We start from the raw sequence: 21,998 nt of genomic DNA on the forward strand, positions 1-21,998 counted from the left end.
GCGCCACTTCCAGCTTTTTTCTTTTTGCTTATGTGGTGCTGAGGAATCGAACCCAGGGCCTCATGCATGCAAGGCAAGCGCTCTACCACTGAGCCACCTTCCCAGCCCTCTAGCTTTTCTAGTAAGATCAGTTTGGTAGGTCTTTCCTTATTACTTAGATTGGCTGTTCTGGATAGCTGATGGTGAGTAAAATGGCACAGCTGTACTTTATCACCATAAGCAAACCCAAACTTCTTGAAATGCAACTGTAATACCTTTTGCTCTTTAAGAAAGATACTTTGTAGCTGCCATCCTTTATTTTTTTTTCACCATGACAGTATCTGTTATTTGCTAATATTTATAATTATAGCATACTGATACAATTAAACTTAGCAATGTAATAGCTGTGACAATGTAAATGACAAATGTATGGTTGATTACAAGGACAGTGAAGTCAACACTTTGGCCAAACCTTTTTCTGAGCACCTTCCTTCTTTTTCTTTTCTTCCTGCTTTTTCTTTTTCTTTTCTTCCATCAAAATGTTCCTCTTCTTGTGTTTCTTCTTCTTTCTCCCTTATTAAATATAAAGAAAAGTGATGTTGGTATAATGGCTGTTTTAAATGGTTATATTATTAGGCTGGGTGCAGTAGCTCACACTTATAATCCTAGCTGTTCAAGAAGATGATATGCCTCTCAACAAATAGCTCAACATTCAACCAACAGCTAGGCACAGTGACACGTGCCTATGATCTCAGCTGAAATCAGGATTGAAATGAGGAAGGCAGCAGTTCCAGGCCAGCCTGGGAAAGATGTTTGCAAGGCTCCATTTTGATGGAAAAAGCTGGGTATGGTGGTGTGGGACTGTCATCTCAGGTACAGCACAAAGAATAAAACAGGAGGATCAGCAACCAGGTGAATGCCTGATGGGGGAAAAATGAGACCTTATCTCAAACATAACTAGATTGAAAAGGGCTGAGGATATGACTTAAATGGTAGAACACCTAATAAGCATAATGTCCTGAGTTCAAATCCCAATTCTGCCACATGGAAAAACAGACGGGAAGGGAAGGGAAGGGAAAGAAAGGGGAGCATCAAGGCCAAAATATCTGAAGCCACTGTCACCTACAGAAGAATGTAGGTACCACTTTGAGAGTGTCAGAACTGGACATTCACCATGTACTACTGAATGTATCTCCCTCCTGCTATATAAAGTAAGCTCCCTGCCAGCCTTCTTGTTTTTTTTTTTTTTTCGGGGGGGGGGTGCTTTTTTGCTCAAGGCAAGAGCTCTACTACTTGAACCACAACTCCACCTTTTGGAGCTGTGGTGATTTTGGCTTTTTGGTGGTTAATTGGAGATAAGAGTCTCTTGGACTTTCTTGCCCAGGCAGGCATTTTACCTCTAAAACAATGCTCTTAGCCTTTTAGTTTTTTGGCTTTAGTTATTATTATTACTTTTTTTTTTTTTTTTTTTGTCGGTCATGGGGCTTGAACTCTTGGCCTGGGCGCTGTCCCTCAGCTCTTCAGCTCAAGGCGAGCGCTCTACCACTTGAGCTACAGCGCCACTTCCGGTTTTCTGGTGGTTTATTGGAGATAGGAGTCTCACGGTCTCTCCTGCCCGGGCTGGCTTTGAACCAGGATCCTCAGATCTCAGCCTCCTGAGTAGCTAGGATTACAGGCGTGAGCCACCAGCACCCGGCTTATTATTACTTTTTTAATGAAGAGTCTCTGTTTTTACCTAGGGCTGATCTTGGACCTTAGCCCTTATACTGTAATCCCCCAAAGCTGTAATTAGACATGATGTGCCACCAAGACTAAGCTTGTTTGAGATTGGGGGGAAGGGGGAAGGTATTTTCTAACTTTTTGCCAGGGCTAGCCTTGAACTATGACTTACCCAAACTCCAGATAGCTAGGAGTAGGCATATAGGGTATGCCATTCTGTCTGACCACAATTACTTTTACCATATTGTATTCCTTACATTAAACTTTTCCTGTTTATATAAACCATATGGTTTCTATCTCCTGACTGAAAGCATACTCACACTGGCAGGTAGGAATATAATGGATTACGAATAGCATCCCTAGAATCAATCCTCAGCAGACTCTGTCACTGGGGACACAGGAAGAGGCAGACAGAGTACCTGTCCATTATGTGCAAGGCCCTGGGATGAGTCCCAGCAATGGGGAAAAAACAATCAGTACATTGCTTTTAATGTATTAACATATAAATATTTTAGAAAGATACAACTACATATATAAGGAATTTCAGCTTACTATCTGCAGTACACAAATATTGCCATAGTAGGAACAATTTAAGCGTATGTGAGGCTACCTGTGAGTATTCTTCCTTTAAAACAGTGATCCTTAGACTTTGCTCAACAGTATTATGTGGGAAGCTTCAAAGACTTCCAAGGCCAAGGCTGCAATACATGAAGCCTGTGGGAACAGGACTCAAGCATCAACAGTGTACTTTAAGCTTTTAGGAGACTCCAGGTTCAGCCCAAGTTGAGAAACACTGCTTTGAAAGGAGATGTATCAGGCATGGATAGTTCATGCCTATTATCGTAGCTACTCAGAAGGCTGAGACCTAGAGCTTTATTATGGGTCAAAGCCAACCCAGGCAGAAATGCCCAAGACTATCTCCAATTAGCCAGCAAAATGCCTGACTAGAGGTGTGGCTTAAGTGGTAGAATAACAGCCATGTGCAGAAAAAGCCAAGTGAAAGCACAATGCTTTGAATTCAAGCCATGGTACCAGGACAAACGAACGAAAAGACTGAACACTTACGCAGTTTGAAAAGTGATTGTTCATTATCTTAGATGATACTTTCCAGGCAAAAGCTAATGGTAAAAGGTAGAGACACTGAGCAATATTCACATACCACAGGCAGCTCTTGGGAGTGACCAGGCTGGGTTACAATCATCAAACTTCAGCCACTTATCTACAGAGAAAATCAGCAAATGAAAACCAGGTCAACAGTGGCTTCCTCTGCCACTGTCAGACCCCTGTATCTAGAGTACAATGAGTGAGATTCTTCCATCATCTTCAGAGAGTAAATTGAATAATGTAGGCTAGTACAGGCTACATTTAAAAGAATAAAGGAATGAAAATGAATTTCACTGAATTCTATTCACCTGCAAATTAAATTAGTACTAGCCATTACTCAGCAATAAGATCCCACCGTCACAGTGAAGTACTGTAAACAGAGTTCACATAGCTACGAAGCATCTCACCCTTGCCTGCCTGTGCTCACGTGCATATGACAAAGCATAATGCAGATGTTCACTATTTTTTTTTTTTTGTCAGTCTTGGGGCTTGAACTCAAGGCCTGGGTGCTGTCCCTGAACTCAAGGCTAGCACTCTACCACTTTTTTGTTTTTTGATTTTTTTTGTCAGTTGTGGGGCTTGAATTCTGGGCTTGGGTGCTATCCTTGTGCTCTTCAGCTCAAGGCGAGCGCTCTACCGCCAAGCACCACTTCCGGTTTTCTAGTGGTTTGTTGGAGATAAGAGTCTCACAGACTTTCCTGCCCAGGCTGGCTCTGAACCGAGATCCTCAGATCTCAGCCTCCTGAGTAGCTAGGATTACAGGTGTGAGCCACTGGTGCACTCTACCACTTTGAGCCATATAGTTCCACTTCTGGTTTTTGAGTGGTTAACTGGAGATAAGAGTCTCACTGGGACTTTTCTGCCTGGGCCAGATTCAAATCATGATCCTCAGATCTCAGCCTTCTGAGTAGCCAGGATAACAAGTGTGAGCCACCGGCACCTGGCTCCAGATGTTCACTCTTTAATTAGGCTTTACCTGATGTCCCCCTAGCTAGCATTGATCATTTCTACCTCTAACTCCTGGTGTAAAGTGTTGGCTATTTTTCATGAATAATTTTAAAAATTAACATTTTTACTTTATAAAAGTGAAAATATGTTCATGGGAAGAACAAAGTACAAAAAGATGGAAAGTGAAAAGACTCCTCCTTTAGTTCATAGGCCCTCTTCTTAGATTTTCTTAAATAATATACAGGAAACCGTTGCAATGAATGTTCTTTCTAACTCATACCTGCAATCCTGGCTTCTTGGAAGACATATCATAGTTCAATCCCAGCCTGGACAAATGTTTGCAAGACCTCGTCTCAACCAATAAAGAGCAGGGCACAGTGGCAAATATCTGTCATAGCTATGCAGGAAAGCTTAAACAGGATTAAGGCCTGAGCCACCGATGCCCGACTTAATTACTGGGATTTTTAAATTTTATTTTTGTCATGTTTTTGGAGACAAGAGTCTTGCCCAAGATGGCCTCAAACTCATGATCCTCCTACCTCAGCCTCTTGCATGTTGGGATCCGTAACACACCAACGAGTTACTATTTCTTACTGATTTGAGAGTGTCACAGCTTAGCTGAGAGATAAAACGATAGATATAGGTGTGAGGGAGGGCTCTTACACACATCCTCATCACTACTTTCAGTTCAATGGATAAATGCCACTGCGTTAACCGTAAATAATTCCCATGGTTATTTGATACACTGTCATCTATTTTTACTTTTTGTTTAATTTTAGCTCTTAATTGCTTTTCTTTTCCTTCCCTTCTATGTTTGTTCCCTTACCAAGAGTTTAGAGCACTCTCCTGACTCTCCTGCTCAGGGCCTTCTACCCTGCTCCATCCCAGCAGGAAGCAGCCTGGTAGATCCTGACCACCTACAGTAAGGCCACATTAAATTGTTTTCATTGTGCTAAAACAGATGTTCCACACAGCTTGTCCTTTTAAGGACTTTCAAGTATACAGTTCAGTAGTGCTATATGCATTCCCATTATGGTACAGTTAGCACTCTTCACCTTAACAAGACTGAAGCGCCCTAGGAAACAACTCTCTTGCCCCTCTGTTCTGCCTGCCTGACTCCTCCTTTGGCTCTGACCACATCTCCCTAAGGCTCAGTGAAGCTGAGCATGTTCTCAGAGGCCGTGGGCTACATGTGCAACTTTTCTGGAGTCTATGGTTACTCCTTTATCAAAGTCTACTATTCTTTTAAACTGACCTTGTATTGGGTTTACTGATTCCTGTCTGCTCCAGATTGACAAGTGGGAAGTACAGATCAAAGGTAAGTAACAAACTTGTGAACTCCTCTGCAAATGTCAGCAGCTACCCATTAAACTTTTATTTATTAACTCAGTCATCCCTGACTTCCACTCTGAGAATTACTCTCTCAATTTGCTGGAAAACATCCAAATGTCTTTTCATGAAAGGATGCGTGTGTGGGAAGCCAATTTCTGGAGACCCTGAATGTCTAAAAATAGTTTCAGGTTACCTTTTTGTTTGACTCATGGCTTGACTGAAGTCTTTATCATTCCACATTGAATATCTGTTTTCAGAAGGCACTGTGCCACTCTATTCCAGCACCCAACACTACTCTTTGACTTAAAAAAAAAAAATTCTGGGGGGGGAGGGACAATGCTGCGGTTTTAGAGTCACGACTTTGTGCTTGCTTGCTAGGCAGGGGTTCTACTACTCAAGCCATACCCATAATCCTTTTTGCTGTATTTTTCAAATAGTGTCTCCTGTGGCCTGTGATTGTAGTATACTTCCCACACAGATGGAACAATAGACACTATCATGCTTGATTTATTAAGATAGGCTCTCAGGAGCTTTTTGTCCAGGCTGGCCTAGGACCTTGATCCTCCCAATCTCTACCTCCCAAGTCACCTAGCGCTACAGGCCTGGACAGCAGCACTAGGCACATTCTTTTCTGCAGAAGTGTATGGCCTCTCTCTATGACTGAGTTCTGAAACTTCCTACACAAAAGCCTTAGTGTCTTTTCTGCCCATTATATGGGCTTAGCATTTGGTAGATGCTTTCAATATAGGCACATTTATTTATTTACTTCCCTCTTCCTTTCCTTCTTTTTATAGTAGTAATAGTTGTTGTTGTATTCTGTGTGTGTAGTGCAGGTGTGGTGCTAGGTAGGCGTTCTACTACTGAGCCTTTGGTTTTGGTGGTACTAGGGGATCTGGCCTCATGCTAATTAGGCAAGAGCTCTACGGGGGGGGGGGGGGGGGTCTTCTCCCCTGCCCCTTTTGGTGGTGATGGAGTTTGAAGTCAGAGCTTCTTGCTTGCTAGGTAGGTCCTCTATTGCTTGGGCTATGACTCTTATCAGCCAACCCTTGAGAGACAGTTACACTATGAAGCTCAGGTTGGCTTAAACTCACCTTAGGCTGGCCTCAAACTAGTAATCTTCCTGACTCTGTCTCCTGATTGCTGGGATTACAAGCATGGGCCATCATACCCCTGCTTTTTTTTTTCTTTTTGGCCAGTCCTAGGGCTTGAACTCTGGGACTGGGCACTGTCCCTGAGCTTCTTTACTCAAGGCTAATGTTCTATCACTTGAACCACTGCTCCACTTTTGGTTTTCTGGTGGCTGATTGAATATAAGAGTCCATGGACTTTCCTGACTGGGCTGGCTTTGATTCTCAGACCTCAGCCTCCTGAGTAGCTAGGATTACAAGTATGAGCCAACAGTACCCAGTTCCTTTCTTATATGGAATCTCTTGGGTTCCTATTTTTTCCCCCTTATTTCTGTTTTTTAGGTGCTTGGTTCAATTTGATCTCAAACTTTCTACTGAATTTCTTATTGTTATTTTAAATAATTTTTGTTCTCTTGAATGGTCCATTTCAACCAATTTTTGTTTTATGCATGCAAACTCACCTCTCTTTAGCTGTGGACATGAACTAGGGTTTTTCTGAAGATCGCCTATGCTTCCTGCATTATCTCTGTTTCTAGTTTGGATGCTTCTCCCATTGGACTCTCTGATCTGAGAACCTTTCCTCCCTGTCAGGTAATCTGTGGCTTGAATGTGGGGTACCAAAAAACCAATTGTGTGAGCTGGGTGCCAGCAGCTCACACCTGTAATCCCAACTACTCAGGAAGCTGAGATCTGAGGATCACAGTTCAAAACCATCCTCGGCAGGAAAGTCCACGAAACTCTTACCTCCAATTAACTACCAGAAAACTAGAAGTGGTGCTGTAGCTCAAAGTGGTAGAGTGCTAGCCTTGATCACAAAAGCTCAGCAACAGTGCCCAGGCCCTAAGTTCAAGCCCCATGACTAACAAAAACATTAGGACACTGCCTAGGGCCTCCACAGAGCATCTCAGTGTTCCTAAACTACAGCTGCCCAAAGGAACTATGATTTACATGATGGGACTATGTTGGTAGCCTGGGAATCCTGCTCCTATGCAAAACTAGTATGGATGGAAAATGTTCCAGTTTCCTGTTGGTTTTTCTTTTTATTTGTAAAAGAATAGGAAAGATTCAATAAGGGAGGGTGTGCTCTGCCTTTGACATTTAGTCACCAGAAGCTGAAAATGTTTCGCATCCTAACTTAGTTTCATCTGCTTGACACTTCAGAGTCGATACCCTGGAGTTGCACTCATTAGACTCTATTGTCATCTCACCAAAATATCCATTCTCAAATTAATTTTATGAGCACGAGGGGGTATATGTTGTATGTAATTATTTAGAAAGCTTGACTAACTCAGTGTTTAGGTTAGGAAAGGCTGGTAAAATGGTATCAAACAAAATAAAAAGGGAGGGGGAAGAAGAGATATCCTGTCTAGTTATCACAGAAATATTGAAAGCTCTTAATTTATTCAACATGTCTGAATACCTGCTGTGTGCAAAAAAAATTACTTGCTAGATCCTGTAGGCTGTATGAAAATATAAAACAAAATAATCTCTGATCTCAAGGGGCATATAATATAGCAGGAAAAAAGACAGTAAAGCCTGAGTTATAATTAAACCTTGGTAGACTATGAAACGCAGCAGCAATAGAGAAGAGCATGCTTGTGACTGAGCCCCAAGGACTGTTTCACATGGGAAGGGATGTGAAGGGTAAACAAAGGAGGCTGCAATGCTTGGTAAGAAATGTACACATTATCCTGCCCATGTAATTGTAACCCCTCTGTACAGTATGTTCACAAAAAAAATTAAATTTAATTTTAAAAAAAAGGACTGTTTCACAGAAGCATCCTGTAATGGCACACAGGGAGCGCTCAGAAGTACGACAATCATCATACAAAAGGAGTGCCCACAAGCCTCCCCAAACTTTTGTGCTCAAGGCTAGTGCTCTACCACTTTGAGCCACAGCTTCACTTCTGGCTTATTAGTGGTTAATGGAGATAAGAGTATTACAGCTTTTCCTACCTGGGCTGGCTCTGAATCTCAATCCTCAAATCTTGGCCTCCTGAGAAGGTAGGATTACAGGCATGAGCCACCAGTGCCTGGCCAAGGAAGAATTTTTATTTGAATACCAAAATGCAATGTGAGCGACAAGGCTCTAAGATCTTGGGGTGGTGGGGGGGGGAGTTGCTTCTAACCAATAGCAACAAATAGTATGCCAGTAAAACAGAAAACCCTATTCTAGCACACTGAAGTGAAATGTCTACAATCCCTGTCCCGGATCTCAGACAAATTTCCCAATGGCAGGTGTCCACGACAGCACAGGAAGAGCCAGATGCAAATGGATCCTGGCCCTGCCCACAGAGGGCAAAGCTGACCTAACATGGTCTATACTTTGGAGAGCAAGGAAGACACATCAACATAACAAACTCAGCTCAACTCAGGCTTCATAAACATATTCTGGATTATTCCCATTTTAGTGCTAATATGGACTTCATCAACTCCAGGATTTAGTTCTTCAGTTTACAATGTCTAAACCAAAACCAGACAGTCCCAGCAGCAACCTCAGTATGAAGCTCCTATGGCCAAAATTTACCTGCCTTCCTAAGAAATAGCATCTGCTGCTTCACCTCTTAGTAGCAAACATCACTGGCCACTGAGGGGTTCCCCAGCATTCTCCTGCATTGCTACCTTCTCCCAGGGGCTTTTTATCACAGGATAAATGGCAATTCTCATTCTCCATAAAATAAGGCGGACACATGTCACTGTGTCATGTGGCATCCTTTACCCTCACTGGTAAAGGTACCTTGACGTCCTGCACAGAACTACTGAAATCCATCATTTTTAAGGGTAATGGCTTCAGGGATACATTACATGGCTAATCAAAGAACAACGCATTCCCTAGGCCACTGATGGCACTGACACAGATCAACATTCAGACCAATAAGGCTAGAAGCTGCAGCAGTCCTCATTCAACCACAGACTCCTCAACTAAAGATAATATTGAGGAAGAGAATCTAAGAAATGGAAAGAAGAGCTCCAAGTCTTAGGAGCAGTTGTGCCTGCATCCTGGTGCAGTGCCCACCCTGCCAGCAAGGGAGAGCTGAAGAGAGCTACTGCACTAGCAGTTCAGACGCTTGTGGGAACAAAGCTGCACACATTGGGAGCAGATCTCCTACTAGGACTATGCATCAGGTGGCCTGCTGGTCTCTATTCTATTTTGGCAGCTGCTTTAAACTGTTCCAAGTTCCTCTTTTCCTCCTCCTCTAAATCACACTTTCCTTTGCTTGTGACCTGTGAATCCTGTTAAGCACCATGTATCAACACTATATTACTCAGGCTTCCTTGCTAAGACTGAATGAATGCAGTATTTTACCATTTGTCTTAAGACTAATGAATTCAGTAAGTATTTTTACCATTATAAAAATTGCTTTAAGGGGGCTGGGAAGGTGGCTCAGTGGTAGAGCGCTTGCCTTGCATGCATGAGGCCCTGGGTTCAATTCCTCAGCACCACATAAGCAAAAAGAAAAAAGCCGGAAGTGGCGCTGTGGCTCAAGTGGTAGAGTGCTCGCCTTGAGCTAAAGGAGCTGAGGGACAGCGTCCAGGCCCAGAGTTCAGGCCCCATGACCAGACCAAAAAAAAAAAAAAAAAAAGAAAAGAAAAGAAATTGCTTTAAGGCTGGGTACTGGTGGCTCATGCCTGTAATCCTAGCTACTCAGGAGGTTGAGATCTGAGCATCCTGGTTCAAAGCCACCCCAGGCAGGAAAGTCCATGAGATTATCTCCAATTAACCACTGATGAGCTGGAAATAGAGTTGTGGGTCAAGTGATAAAATACTAACCTTAAGCAAAAAAAGACAAGAGGGGCTGGGAAGGCAACTCAGTGGTACAGTGCTTGCCTTGCATGCATGAGGCCCTGGGTTCAATTCCTTAACATCACATAAGCAGAGAAAGCTGGAAGTGGTGCTGTGGCTCAAGTGATAGAGTGCTAGCCTTGAGCTGCAGAGCTGAGGGACAGTGCGCAGACTCAGAGTTCAGGCCATGACCAATAAATAAATGAAGGAAGGAAGGAAGGAAGGAAGGAAGGAAGGAAGGAAGGAAGGAAGGAAGGAAGGAAGGAAGGAAGGAAGAAGAGACAGTGCCTAGGCCCTGAGGTCAAGCTTCAGGACTGGCACGTGCACGTGCGCACGCATGCACACACATAGTTCTAGAATATTACTTAAGGTGTCCACTTTGTAGTGTTCAGTTATAAGTACTCTTTGTGAATTCCTTTTATTTCACTTTTTAGTTTAAGGTAGCCTCACTTTTTTTGTTTGTTTTTATCAGTCATGGGGCTTGAACTCTGGGCCTGAGCGCTGTCCTGCAGCTCTTCAGTTCAAGGCTAGCACTCTACCTACCACTTGAGCCACAGCGCCACTTCCGGTTTTCTGGTGGTTTATTGCAGATAAGAGTTTCGTGGCCGGGGCTGGGAAGGTGGCTCAGTGGTAGAGCGCTTGCCTTGCATGCTCAAGGCCCTGGGTTCGATTCCTCAGCACCACATAAGCAAAAAGAAAAAAGCTGGAAGTGGCACTGTGGCTCAAGTGGTAGAGCGCTAGCCTTGAGCTGAAGAGCTGAGGGACAGCGCCCAGGCCCAGAGTTCAGGCCCCACGACCGGCTAAAAAAAAAAAAAAAAAAAAAAAAAAAAAGAGTTTCGTGGCCTTTCCTGCCCAGGCTGGGTTTAAACCACAATCCTTAGGTCTCAGCTTCCTAAGTAGCCAGGATTACAGGCGTGAGCCACCAGCGCCCAGCTTTAACCTCACATTTTTAAATGTCCATATAATTTTAATGGCACTCTCTTTCACAACTCATTATGTAATGAAATATAGATACTTTGAATATGCTAACAGTAATACAAGAAAGTCTCTGGTTCTGGGGTGCATGCTTACAGAGTGGTAATTAACAATAATTAAGGGCTACAGGAGTGGCTCCATGGTTTGGGCACCTGTCTAGTAAGCATGAGGCTCTGAGCTCAAACTACAGTAAGGCAAACAAAACAAAAAGCAATGCTCAGACTTCCATTACTTGCTGAAGTTTAAAAACGTATTGTACCTATGATAAGCATTAAGTTCTCCCTTGCAGTATCAATTTCCAGCCCCGTGTAAGAGTTTGGAGGTGGGAACTGTGCGGGCACTGATTCACTCCCTCCTACTGCTCTGTCACAGTGGACTGGTGTTCTTAGCCAGCTGGTGCTTTTCTGGCAGAGGGCGCTGGAGAGACACTGAGGGAGAAGAGCTTGCCTCCCACTACTAGTGCTAAGCACCGCCCTCACTGGGGCAGTACAACACAGCTGTCGGAGGAGCTAGCACGTTTATTAACTGCTTTCCCGAAGACAGTGGCTTTCTGGCAAGGTTCACTAACATGGCTCATTCGCCCAACTTGGCAGTGGCCTCTCTAGTAAGGTTTGGGCCTGCGTCCTGGAAGTTCTGCCTGGGTGTCCCACCTCAGTCCTCCTATCTGCCTTTCTTACCCTCTCTAGAACCTTCTTTACTTCAGACCAATCTCTCATCAGTAAGGTTTCCTGCTACAGTTAGCAGTTTATTGTGTAAACTCCCCTGTCCACATCACTATCTGGCTTCTCTCTCCTGACAATAAGTGAATCCCTTACATGAGAGCCTGCTCAAAACTTGCCAATATTTTTAAATACTGTAACACCAATAAATAAAGTACATGAATGTGCTTATATCATAAGTCAGAATATAAAACTCTGACCAAAATAAAAAAAAAAACCCACAGACTAGAAATACTAGACCCAACAGATAGATTTAAAACTGCCTAAATCTGGCTAAAATCACTTACCTGCTTGCTTTCTTTTAGTGTGCTTTGGTGTTTCTGTGTTCCAAATGTGTGATATATTTGGACAGGTTTAGAAAAAGCCTTCCTCATGACCACAAAAAAGAAAGAAGTCCCATCATCATGTAACCGGGAGCCAGTCACTAAAACACGGCCTGGGACAGTTATAGATGTGGGGGCTGGGCTGCTCTCCTCTCTAGTGGAGAGGCTATTGTATAATCAAAGGATTATACAATTCTGTGAACTAAAAGGGCTGTTAAGTCATTAAACCAACTCTGCTCAAAACTAGATCCTGTTTAGAAGAGCAGGCAGTGAATAAGAAAGGCCTGGGCAGAAATTGCTTGGTGATAATTAATTAGAAAAAGATGACACCAAACATCTGAAGCATGAAGCCCCTTCCATGAGGACAGCAAGAGAAAAGGTTTCATAAGTATGTGCTGGAGTGACACAACAGAGAACTAAGGATCTGTCTAAACAGCTTCTACTACAAAGTAGTAGAAAAAAATTGTGGTTAATTCTATCTGTTCTGGGGGAAAAAAAAACACGACTATCACAGTATTTCAAATAAAAATGTCAACTGCAAAGATTAATTTCGGAAATGATGAGAAGAAAACATCTGAAAACTACCAATTATAGAAAAAAATTCTATTTGATTTTCAAACACAAAGTAGTAGGTTCAGATGGCAGGAAAAGAGTTTTAAGTAGAGATCCTAGAGGTGCAAGTCTTTAGTGATTCATTCAACAAACATAAAGCAGTGCACTGTTTACTGGACCAAACAGCTCACACTTGAGACCTTAATGGGCTTAGCCCTACTTTGTAAACAATGTTGACAGACTGTTTCTGCACCAGTTGTTTCAAGCTACTGTCTGGAAATCACTGTCTAAAATGAACTCTAATATTCAAATTACATTATCTCATAAGGACCATGTGTCCAATATCATGCTCACACACCAATCTGTTACTCTCATAAAATAAATGTACTGATAGTTGCTAACCCATTTGGCTTTCTAGTTTCTTTCTTTTTTTTAGCCTAGAGTTTGTATGTTCCAAAAGCTTTAACAGAACTATATCCACTAACAGATTAATGTATGTAGAACTAACCTATAATTTGCTCCATAGTGAAAGCAAATGGCAATTTACCAAATTATCTTTACCATTTTGTAATAGTTATTTTCCCTGTTCTTTACAGAGTCCCGTTAATCATGATAAGCACCCATTTTGTACTGGAATAAAGATTTTCCCTAACCCTCAGGTCCCAAAACAAGTTTCTCTAGGGGCTTCCTACAGGCAGTGGCTGCATATGCCCCGGCTGACATGAAGGGTGGGCTGAGACCACCTGCTGCAGTCTCTTGACAGTCAGCTGGTTTGAGAAAGCTCAGGGGTACTCACAAATGCAGCAATCTTCTGGGGGAGCTAAGACAACACAAGGTTTCTGATGGTTTTGTTTAATCCAAAGACAAAACTTTGAAAACCAAACTACTTGTCATCAACAGCAAGTTTCCAACAACTGAAATACCAGGGTGGCTGACAATAGAAAATATAGTATTGGAAAACTAACAATACTCAAAGGGTCTCCGTGACCAGCCTGGTGTACTGACAATGCCAGAAGTGTCAGAGATGCCAGCCCTGCTGAGGGCTGAACTAGACTTAAACACACACTGTATCTATCATACCATAAGGCACTCCTAAGAGACCTGCAGTTCTTTTTTGCTGTGGGGTTTGTGGGGTTTAACTCAGGTCCTGGCTCTGTCCCTTTTTCTCAGGGCTAGCGCTCTACCACTTTGAGCCACAGCTCCCCTTCCAGTTTTTGAGTGGTTAATTGGAGAGAAGAGTCTCACGTGGACTTTTCTGCCTGGGCTTGCTTCGAACCCAATCTTCAGACCTCAGCCTCCTGAATAGCTAGGATTACAGGCATGAGCCACTAGCACCTGGGAGGGTGCTGCGAAAGCATGAGGAGAGCCCAGTGAGACAGGAGGTCACAGAAGGCGCTGTGACCATAAGCTATATTGGGGAGAGCTGGCTGAGAGGGAGGGAGGGACTTCCATGCATGAAGGTTCTATGGGATAAGGAAAAACAACATGCTATATAGCTTGGTAGTATACACAAGGCTTGCCTAGCTTGCATAAGGCCCTGGCCTCCCCATTCCCAGCACTGGAAAAACATGGGGAGAGGGGATAGGTGAGGAAGTGAGGAAAGAAGGCAATGGTGACCAACAAGCTGAAGGACAGGAGCAATGGAACAACAGAACAGGTCTGGTGGGCAGACTTAAAATCCATGGTCTTGGGCTGGGAAGGTGGCTCAGTGGTAGAGTGCTTGCCTTGCATGCCTGAGGCCCTGGGTTCAATTCCTCAGCACCACATAAGCAAAAAGAAAAAAGCTGGAAGTGGCGCTGTGGCTCAAGTGGTAGAGCACTAGCCTTGAGCTGGAGGGACAGCGCCCAGGCCCAGAGTTCAGGCCCACGACTGGACCTCCCCCCCCCCCCAAAAAAAAAAAAATCCATGGTCTTTATCTTCAGAGCTAAGAGAAACCACTGAAAAATTTTAAGCAAGCCAATAACAATCACATTTGGGCTTCCATGAGATTATTATGGCTACTATGTGGAGAGAAATTGTGGACTAGTGGGAATCCAAGAACAGGCCACTGCTGTCTATGAGTCTAGACCTGACAGCTTATGGTGAGGGCACAGTAAAGGGCTTGACAGAGATTGACAGAGATTAAAAGAACAGGATTTGGTGATGAACTGGATATGGGCATAAAGGAGAGGGAGGCATCAAGAACAGCCACCAGGTCTCTCACACCAAGATAAACACTAGAGGAGGAAAAGCTGAGCTTGAGGTGCCTCTATCAGTGACTGGGGAAGGGACCAACGGCCGGATATGTAGCTCTGAACTCAGAGAAAAGACCCAGGCTACAGGAAAATCTTGGAATATGTCAACATGGAGCTATAAACTGAAAGGGTTACAGCTGAGATCAGGAGGGGAGGGAATTTCAGCCTAAAGGAAAAAGAGGTCCTGGAACTGAAGCTTAAGGAACATCAGTATTTGGAAAAGTGTTCACTCACCCATCATTTATTTATCATTATTTATTGATAACTGCCACAACATGCCAGACTTTTGTTTTGGAGTAAGGATATATCCCATGACATGACACACAAGACTGCTATCACAAAGAACTTGCATTTTAGGGGTAAACAAAAAAGGAACACAAGTAAATAAACAGGGTATTGATTTTCAGTTTGTGACAAATGCTATGAAGAACATAAAATGGGCACCATAACTCAAATTCCATAAATAGCACTGGAGTCAGTGGGATTTTCAAAATGAAGAGTAACCACTGAAAAAAGTAGTTTCAAAGTTTAACCTTCCCTGAATGAATGAGAGGTGCTTTGCTGAGGAAGGCAGCATACATTACAATAAATCATGAAGAACTGTAACATTTAAAAGAGGTCCTGAGCTTAAACATCTCACCTACATTAACATCCAGACAAATATTCAAAGGTCATGGAAGACACCGGGACAGTCTTCACTGCACACGACTAGTTCAGTCATTACAGAGCACCTAGGATCCCTGCTCCTGCCCACTAAATGCCATTTGTGGTAAGCCCCAGTTATGTGACATCCTAAACATAACTCCCACATTTCCAATTGCTCCATTGGGGCAATTGATGGATGGATCCCTTTCCTGTTGGGACAGCCACTTTAAGGCCATGAAGTAACACTGTGCTAAAGACACACAGCCCAAGAAATGAGGGAATTCCAATTGTACAAGTTTGCACGGGCAGAAACTGCATACAGTTACTGAGAATACACTGTGCTACACCATACTCTGGCCCCTGCCTTCCTGAACTTGCAGTTTAGAAATCCACAGTAAGAATAACCATTGAAGTAAGGTGCTGGAAATGAGGCACCACTGTTTTAGATCTATGCACCCTTGCATCTCCCAGGCAAAGTATAAAATACTTCCTTGATAATTAATGTTGCTAACTCATTTCCAGTCACATGTACATAAGACAAAACTTAAACATTAAGCACCTAACAAGTGAGGTCCAATACTAAAAGGGCAAATGTGTAGTTTGAAATCCCACTGAATGAGCTGTTTGCAGTCTGAAATACAGATAGCAGCACCTAGTGGTAAGCATGCTAATTATAACTGAGTCCTTTAGACACTCAAACTACTCAGCTAAAGGAGGGGGAAAAAAGCAAGGTGTGTGTGTGTACACGCACGTGCGCGCGCACATGTTTTTAACAGGGAAGTAGTTGAGTTCAGGAGCTATTGATTTTCCTTGAGAGCAGATTTAGAGATGCTAGGCATAGAGAAAAAATCCTGATGCCAGGAGAAGACTCACAGAAGGAATAATACAAGGCAGACCCTTCAAACTGGCACTAGACCTCTGGTACAGTTAATTGCCATCCTGACACTCAAGACAATGTTGCATTCAGTTTAAGGAACTTTTTCTTTTTTTCTTGTGACAGGGTCTCCCTGTGTAGATTATAGGCATGTGTCACAATGGCTCAGTTTAGAAAATTTTCTAAATGTAAAATAAACAAATATGATTGGCATAATTGTTTATATAAAATTCCAAGTTGGCATAGTAGTACACACCTGTATCCCTAACTACCAGAGAGACAAAGATCAGGAGTATAGTGGAGACCAGAACCAGGAAGAAGTTAAGCAAGATCCACTTAGAACAAACAAATTGGGTCTCAGAGACAGCAAAGTTGAAGTAGGAGTGTAGCCTGAAGCAAATGAAGGCAAAAATGCAAGGCCCTATCAGAAAGGCAGAGTACCTGCCTGCTAGGCATGAGTTCAAACTCCAATACTGCAAAATAAAAGGAAAAAACAAACTTTTAAACAAAATATTTTCACATCAACCAAGCTTCACAGTTCCTGCTCATTACAAGCAGCTCAGCCAGTACAGACGCTCAAGTCAGTCCTGTGTTATTAGTTGTGTTTAAATCATTGTGTGATCTCCTGAGTGTCTTGGTGCCCTTAATTTTGGAAAGCAAATGGTCTCCCCAAAGCATGGTAAAAGTAAATGTGCTTGCTTAAGTAAAAGTTGAAAATCTTAGGTTTGTTGAAAGGTAGCATGTCTTTAGTAGAAGTTGAGTGGTACTGAGTGGTGTTACGGGAAAAGTGAATCAAGCAAAAACAGTATAATACAGAGCTCTATGCACTCTGAGCATTCAGTTTTTTTTTTTTCCCAGTGATGTCTCCCTAGACATGTATTCCCGGGGGGGGGGGGGGGAGAGGGGGAGAGAGAGAGAGAGAGAGAGAGAGAATGTCTGGGGCTTGAACTCAGAGCCTGGGCACTAACTGGGCTTGAACTCAGGGCCTGGACAACTAACTTTCCTTGTGCTTCTTTGTTCAAGGCTAGTGCTCCACCACTTGTGCCACATCTCCACTTCTGGCTTTTTGGGTGGTTAACTGAGCCTGCAAGTCTCAGGACTTTACTGCCAGAGCTGTCTTCCAACTTGCAATGCTCAGATTTCAGCCTCCTGAGTAGCTAGGATTACAGACATGAACCACTGGCACCTGGCAACACTGTCATTTTCTTATTTTATTGAGAATGGAATCTAGGGCCTTTATCTTATCACTGAGCTAAATCTCCAGCTCAATTTCTTCATATCTACTTCCTATATACATATTTCCTACATTTATTTATCATATCTTGGTATTTATTAGTTGTTTTTTTTTTGAGGGGGGGGGGTCTGGTCGTGGGGCCTGAACTCTGGGCCTGGGCACTGTCCCTCAGCTCTTCACAGCTCAAGGCTAGCTCTCTACCCCTTGAGCCACAGCGCCACTTCCAGCTTTTTTCTTTTTGCTTATGTGGTGCTGAGGAATCGAACCCAGGGCCTCATGCATGCAAGACACTCTACCACTGAGCTACCTTCCCAGCCCCATTTATTAGTTTTACTTTGCTATTAAGAATAGCACCAGATATTCCATGTATTGCCTAAATGATTACTGATGGTAGATATCTAGTAAAGTTACCAACTTATTTACTTTCATTACTCCTTTAAAAAGAAAACAAAAACAAAAAACAAAAAAACTGGCTGCTGAGACCAGGTGCTGGTAGCTCAGCCTGTAATCCTAGCTACTCAGGAGACTGAGATCTGAGAAAGCCAGCCTGGGCAGTCTATAAGACTCCTATCTCTAATAAACTACCAAAAAAAAAAAAAAAGTCAGAAATGGAGCTATGGCTCAAATGGTAAAGCTCAGGGTCAGGGCACAGGCACTGAGCTCAAGACCCATGACTCGCACAAGAAAACAAACAAAAACCAGGCTGCTGATCCTCCTGGGTTTTCTGAGCACACACTCTGGAAATTGCAGCCATCTTTTCACTTCCTTATTTGTATTTATGTCCTAGTAGTCAGAATTCCAAGACTACCTCAAGAATCTTGGTATACATACACCAGATAGTTCAACATAAATCTAGATATTATTTTGAAGAGATTTTGCAGATTTGTTAGGAGTCTGCCTAGGTGGGCCTGACCTAATAACACAAACACTTTAAATCTAGGTTTAGAAATCACAGACCAAGGAAGTAAGAAGTTCCAAGTGTTCAAAAGAGACTCAGAGCCCAGAAGAGGCCCCCTCCGTGCAGGACTGGAGAAGGTGTGGCTGCCAAGCAGCACACATTAGACCCTAGTGAAAGAACCCAGTGGAGGACACTGACTCTGACACCGGTCAGAGCTAGGTCCACAGAAGAGCCCTACAACAGTGGGCAGAAATTTCCTCAAAGTTTTTGTCAGCACCAGAGGTGAGCAGTGCTTACTTAGACTTAGTGGCTCTGTCAAAAAGCAAGGTGTAAAGCTGGGTGCTGGTAGCTCACATCAGTAATCCTGGCTACTCAGGAGGCTGAGATATGAGGACTGCATTTTAAAGCCAGTCTGGGCAGGAAAAGTCCATAAGACTTTTATCTCTAATTAACCAACAGAAAACTGAAAGTGGAACTATGGCTCAACGTGGTAGAGTGCTAGCCTTGAGCAGAAAAGCTCAGGGACAGCACCCAGGCCCTGGAACCAGAGACAAATTAAATATTGACATAATCTTTCCCTTTGGCTATTTGCCTCCCACACATAAGCCTGCACATACTCTTGATGCCTTAGCATCAAACAATCCATTTGCAATGTCTTGCAAGTGGTTTGATGGATATGAAGATGTTTTCAGCTTCCCAGAACAAGGAAACACAGTCCCAAGAACCATTGTACGCACTCAACACTGGTGATATTAATTACACCTTATAGTTCAGACACAGCCCACTAAATATTCTATCTCTAAAGATAAAACTGTTAAGGAAACAAGAGCTTAGAAAAGACAAGTCAACCCTCATTTCCAAGCCATGGATACTATTTCTGATTTTCTCTTTACTCAATCAGTGCTTCCTCAAGTCTGTGTTTTCAATACAAGGTGACTCAATAGACCTCTGTTCTGGGTACTAAGGTTTTTCACTATTCTTTTTTTTTAAGTAACTGAAAAAAATGGTGGATTTTTATTGTTTTTCACTATTCTTTAGTATTGTACTACAGACACTCTGAGTTCCAGAGCCCATCCTGACCCATTGTATGGCATTGCCCCAAGTCTTCTTATTAATCAGCATTAAGCACTCCAGGCAGTAGTCACCCTCTTTTCTACGAGATGGTCAAATGGCATGAAGAGTTCCCAATAGAGGCACCTTCGTCTTCCAATTCAATAAAACCTACCTGGGTCATTGGGCAGAAATATTTATTCCCTACTTATAAAGTAAGAATTCCTATTGCAGGACAGTTCAAAGTTGCTAGGATGGCCAGGAGAAATTCTTGCATGGTTTATTAGATATATAGTGAACTACTTTTAGTGTATAACCATTAAGTATGATCATGGAACTACTGTCTGTGAATTTACGATACATTAAATATCCTGTTCTTCCTAATTTGTCTAACACAAGAAATAGAGGTATGTTTCCTTGTGACTGTATTGATTTTTTTGTCCATTAACACTTAAACTGACTATTTTACTAAGAATTTCCCACCTAATCTTTGTCCTCATCCTTTTTTTTGAACCAGTTAATAGTTTTTATTATTCTATTTCCCTTTTACTATTACCTTGGTGGTATAAACTGTCTTTCTATCCTTTTAGCACTTACTCTACAGTAACTTGGATTCAATGAAAAAGTCATATTCTGAAGAAAATATTGAGTCCCACTTTTCCCTTACCAATTCCTACATAGGCAGAAAGCCTATGTCATTCTAGATGCAAGAAGTTAGCTCATTACAGACAAAGAATGCCAGTACAGAGGTCTTACTTCTGCACAAACCAAAGTGCCAAACACCAGGTGGCTTAAATAACTTTTCTCACAGTTCTGGAGGTCAAGAAATCCAAGATCAGGGTTCCAGCTTGGTCAGGCTCTGGTGAGGGCCTCTTCCTAGCTTGCAGATGGCTGTCTTCTTTGTGCACTCATAAGTGGAGAGCAAAAGGAAAGAAGTAAGCTCTTTCATACAAGGGCACTAATGCCATTAAAGAGGGCTCTATCATGACCTAAATATTTCCTAAAATCCCATTCATAATATCACATCAGAGGTTAAGATTTCCACATATGAATTTTGAGGTACAAAAATACTCAGTTCACATGCCAGAGGGTAGCAAGTTTTTTCTATTAAGAACTAGACAGTAAATATTTTGAGCTTTCCAGTCATCTTGTCTCTATTCTAGCTACTCATGAGAAGTTTGCTGATCCCTGTGCTTGGGCATTAGGATGTGGTTATTGCACTCAGCAGGGATGGGAAGGGTAGTCTTAAGACATGACATTGCCAAAGTTTGATTTCAATCACAGGCAAACTCCCAGCTTTGTGTGTTGCTGTAATTTACTATCTTTGCTGTTTTATGTACTTAGTATCACTTTAGCTTGACCTATCCATCCTTTCCAGTGCTCAGGCTTATTCCTTTCTGCATCTCCATGTTTTCATCTGGGAAACATTTTCCTTCTATATGAAGAATTTCCTATAGTTCCTTGGTGTGGGTCTATTACTAATGAAATCTTTCAAATTACTGTTTTTGTCTATTTTGCATATATTCTATCTTTATTTTTCAAAGCTATTTTATATACAGATGTCCAGGTTCGTGATATTGTTCCATTATCTAGATTTTCATTTCCTCTACAAAGTAGACCACCAGTCTTTATTGTCCCTCCTTCAAAAGTTGTATCTTCCTCCTCTTTTAGCTAATTTATCTTTTTTTCAGACGGGGTTTCACTAGGTTACCCAGGCTGACTTGAACTCCTGGGCCTTAAGTGATTCTTATGCCTCAGACTCCTGAGTTCCTAGAGGGTAACAAGTTTACACCACCACATTCAGATTGTTCTTTTGGTTGACTTTTATGATTTTGGTTTTTGACTCAGGCACTGGTGGGCTCATGCCTGTTATACTAGCTACTCAAGAGGCTGATACGTGAGGATCAAGGCCCAAAGTCAGTCTCGGCAGGGAAGTCTGTGAGACTCTTATCTCCAATTAACCACCAGAAAGCCAGTGGCATTGTGGCTCAAAGTGCTAGAGTGCTAGCTTTGAGCAAAAAGAACTCAGGGACAGTGCCCAGGCCCAGAGTTCAAGCTCCACAACCACCATTATGTTTGTCATTATTGTGTTTGTCAGTCATGGGACTTAAACTCTGGGCCTGAACTCTGTCCCTCAGCTCTTCAGCTCAAGACTCACTTGAGCCACAGCACCACTTCCAGTTTTCTAAGTGGTTTATTGGAGAAAAGAGTCTCACACAGTTTCCTGCCTGGGCTGGCTTTGAACCACAATCCTCAGATCTCATTCTCCTGAATAGCTAGGATTACAGGCGTAAGCCACCGGTACCTGACTTTTATTTTTTTAACAATGTCAATTTTTCTATTTTTGTCTCTCTTCTGCATAGATCTATAAATTTAATTCTTAAATCTGTAGCTTGAGATTCTAATTTAGCAATTTTATTTTATTTACTTATTTTTTGCTGGTCCTGGGGCCTGAACTCTGAGCCTGGATGCTGTGCCTCAGCTCTTTAGCTCAAGGCTAG

General features: G+C 42.5%; 1 protein-coding gene across 11 annotated transcripts in view; it reads right to left on the reverse strand.

The window, feature by feature from the left end:
• The window catches only part of Tnrc6c (trinucleotide repeat containing adaptor 6C), a 112,505-nt gene that overhangs the window by 72,109 nt on the left and 18,398 nt on the right, over positions 1 to 21,998 (reverse strand). For 7 of the 11 annotated variants that reach the window (XM_069992900.1, XM_069992905.1, XM_069992903.1 and 4 more), the window contains exon 2: positions 452 to 552. In XM_069992900.1, the coding sequence (XP_069849001.1) occupies positions 452 to 514 (63 nt within the window). In that variant the 5' untranslated portion in view covers positions 515 to 552. Of the gene's footprint in view, positions 1 to 451; positions 554 to 2,857; positions 2,918 to 20,306; positions 20,323 to 21,998 lie in introns of those variants that run through there. The other 4 variants (XM_069992896.1, XM_069992898.1, XM_069992899.1 and 1 more) reach the window with 3 other exon arrangements.

This window comes from Dipodomys merriami, unplaced genomic scaffold (genome assembly GCF_024711535.1).
Source record: "Dipodomys merriami isolate MVZ:Mamm:240054 unplaced genomic scaffold, mDipMer1.0.p SCAF_42, whole genome shotgun sequence".
In the NCBI taxonomy this organism is placed as follows: Eukaryota; Metazoa; Chordata; class Mammalia; order Rodentia; family Heteromyidae; genus Dipodomys; species Dipodomys merriami.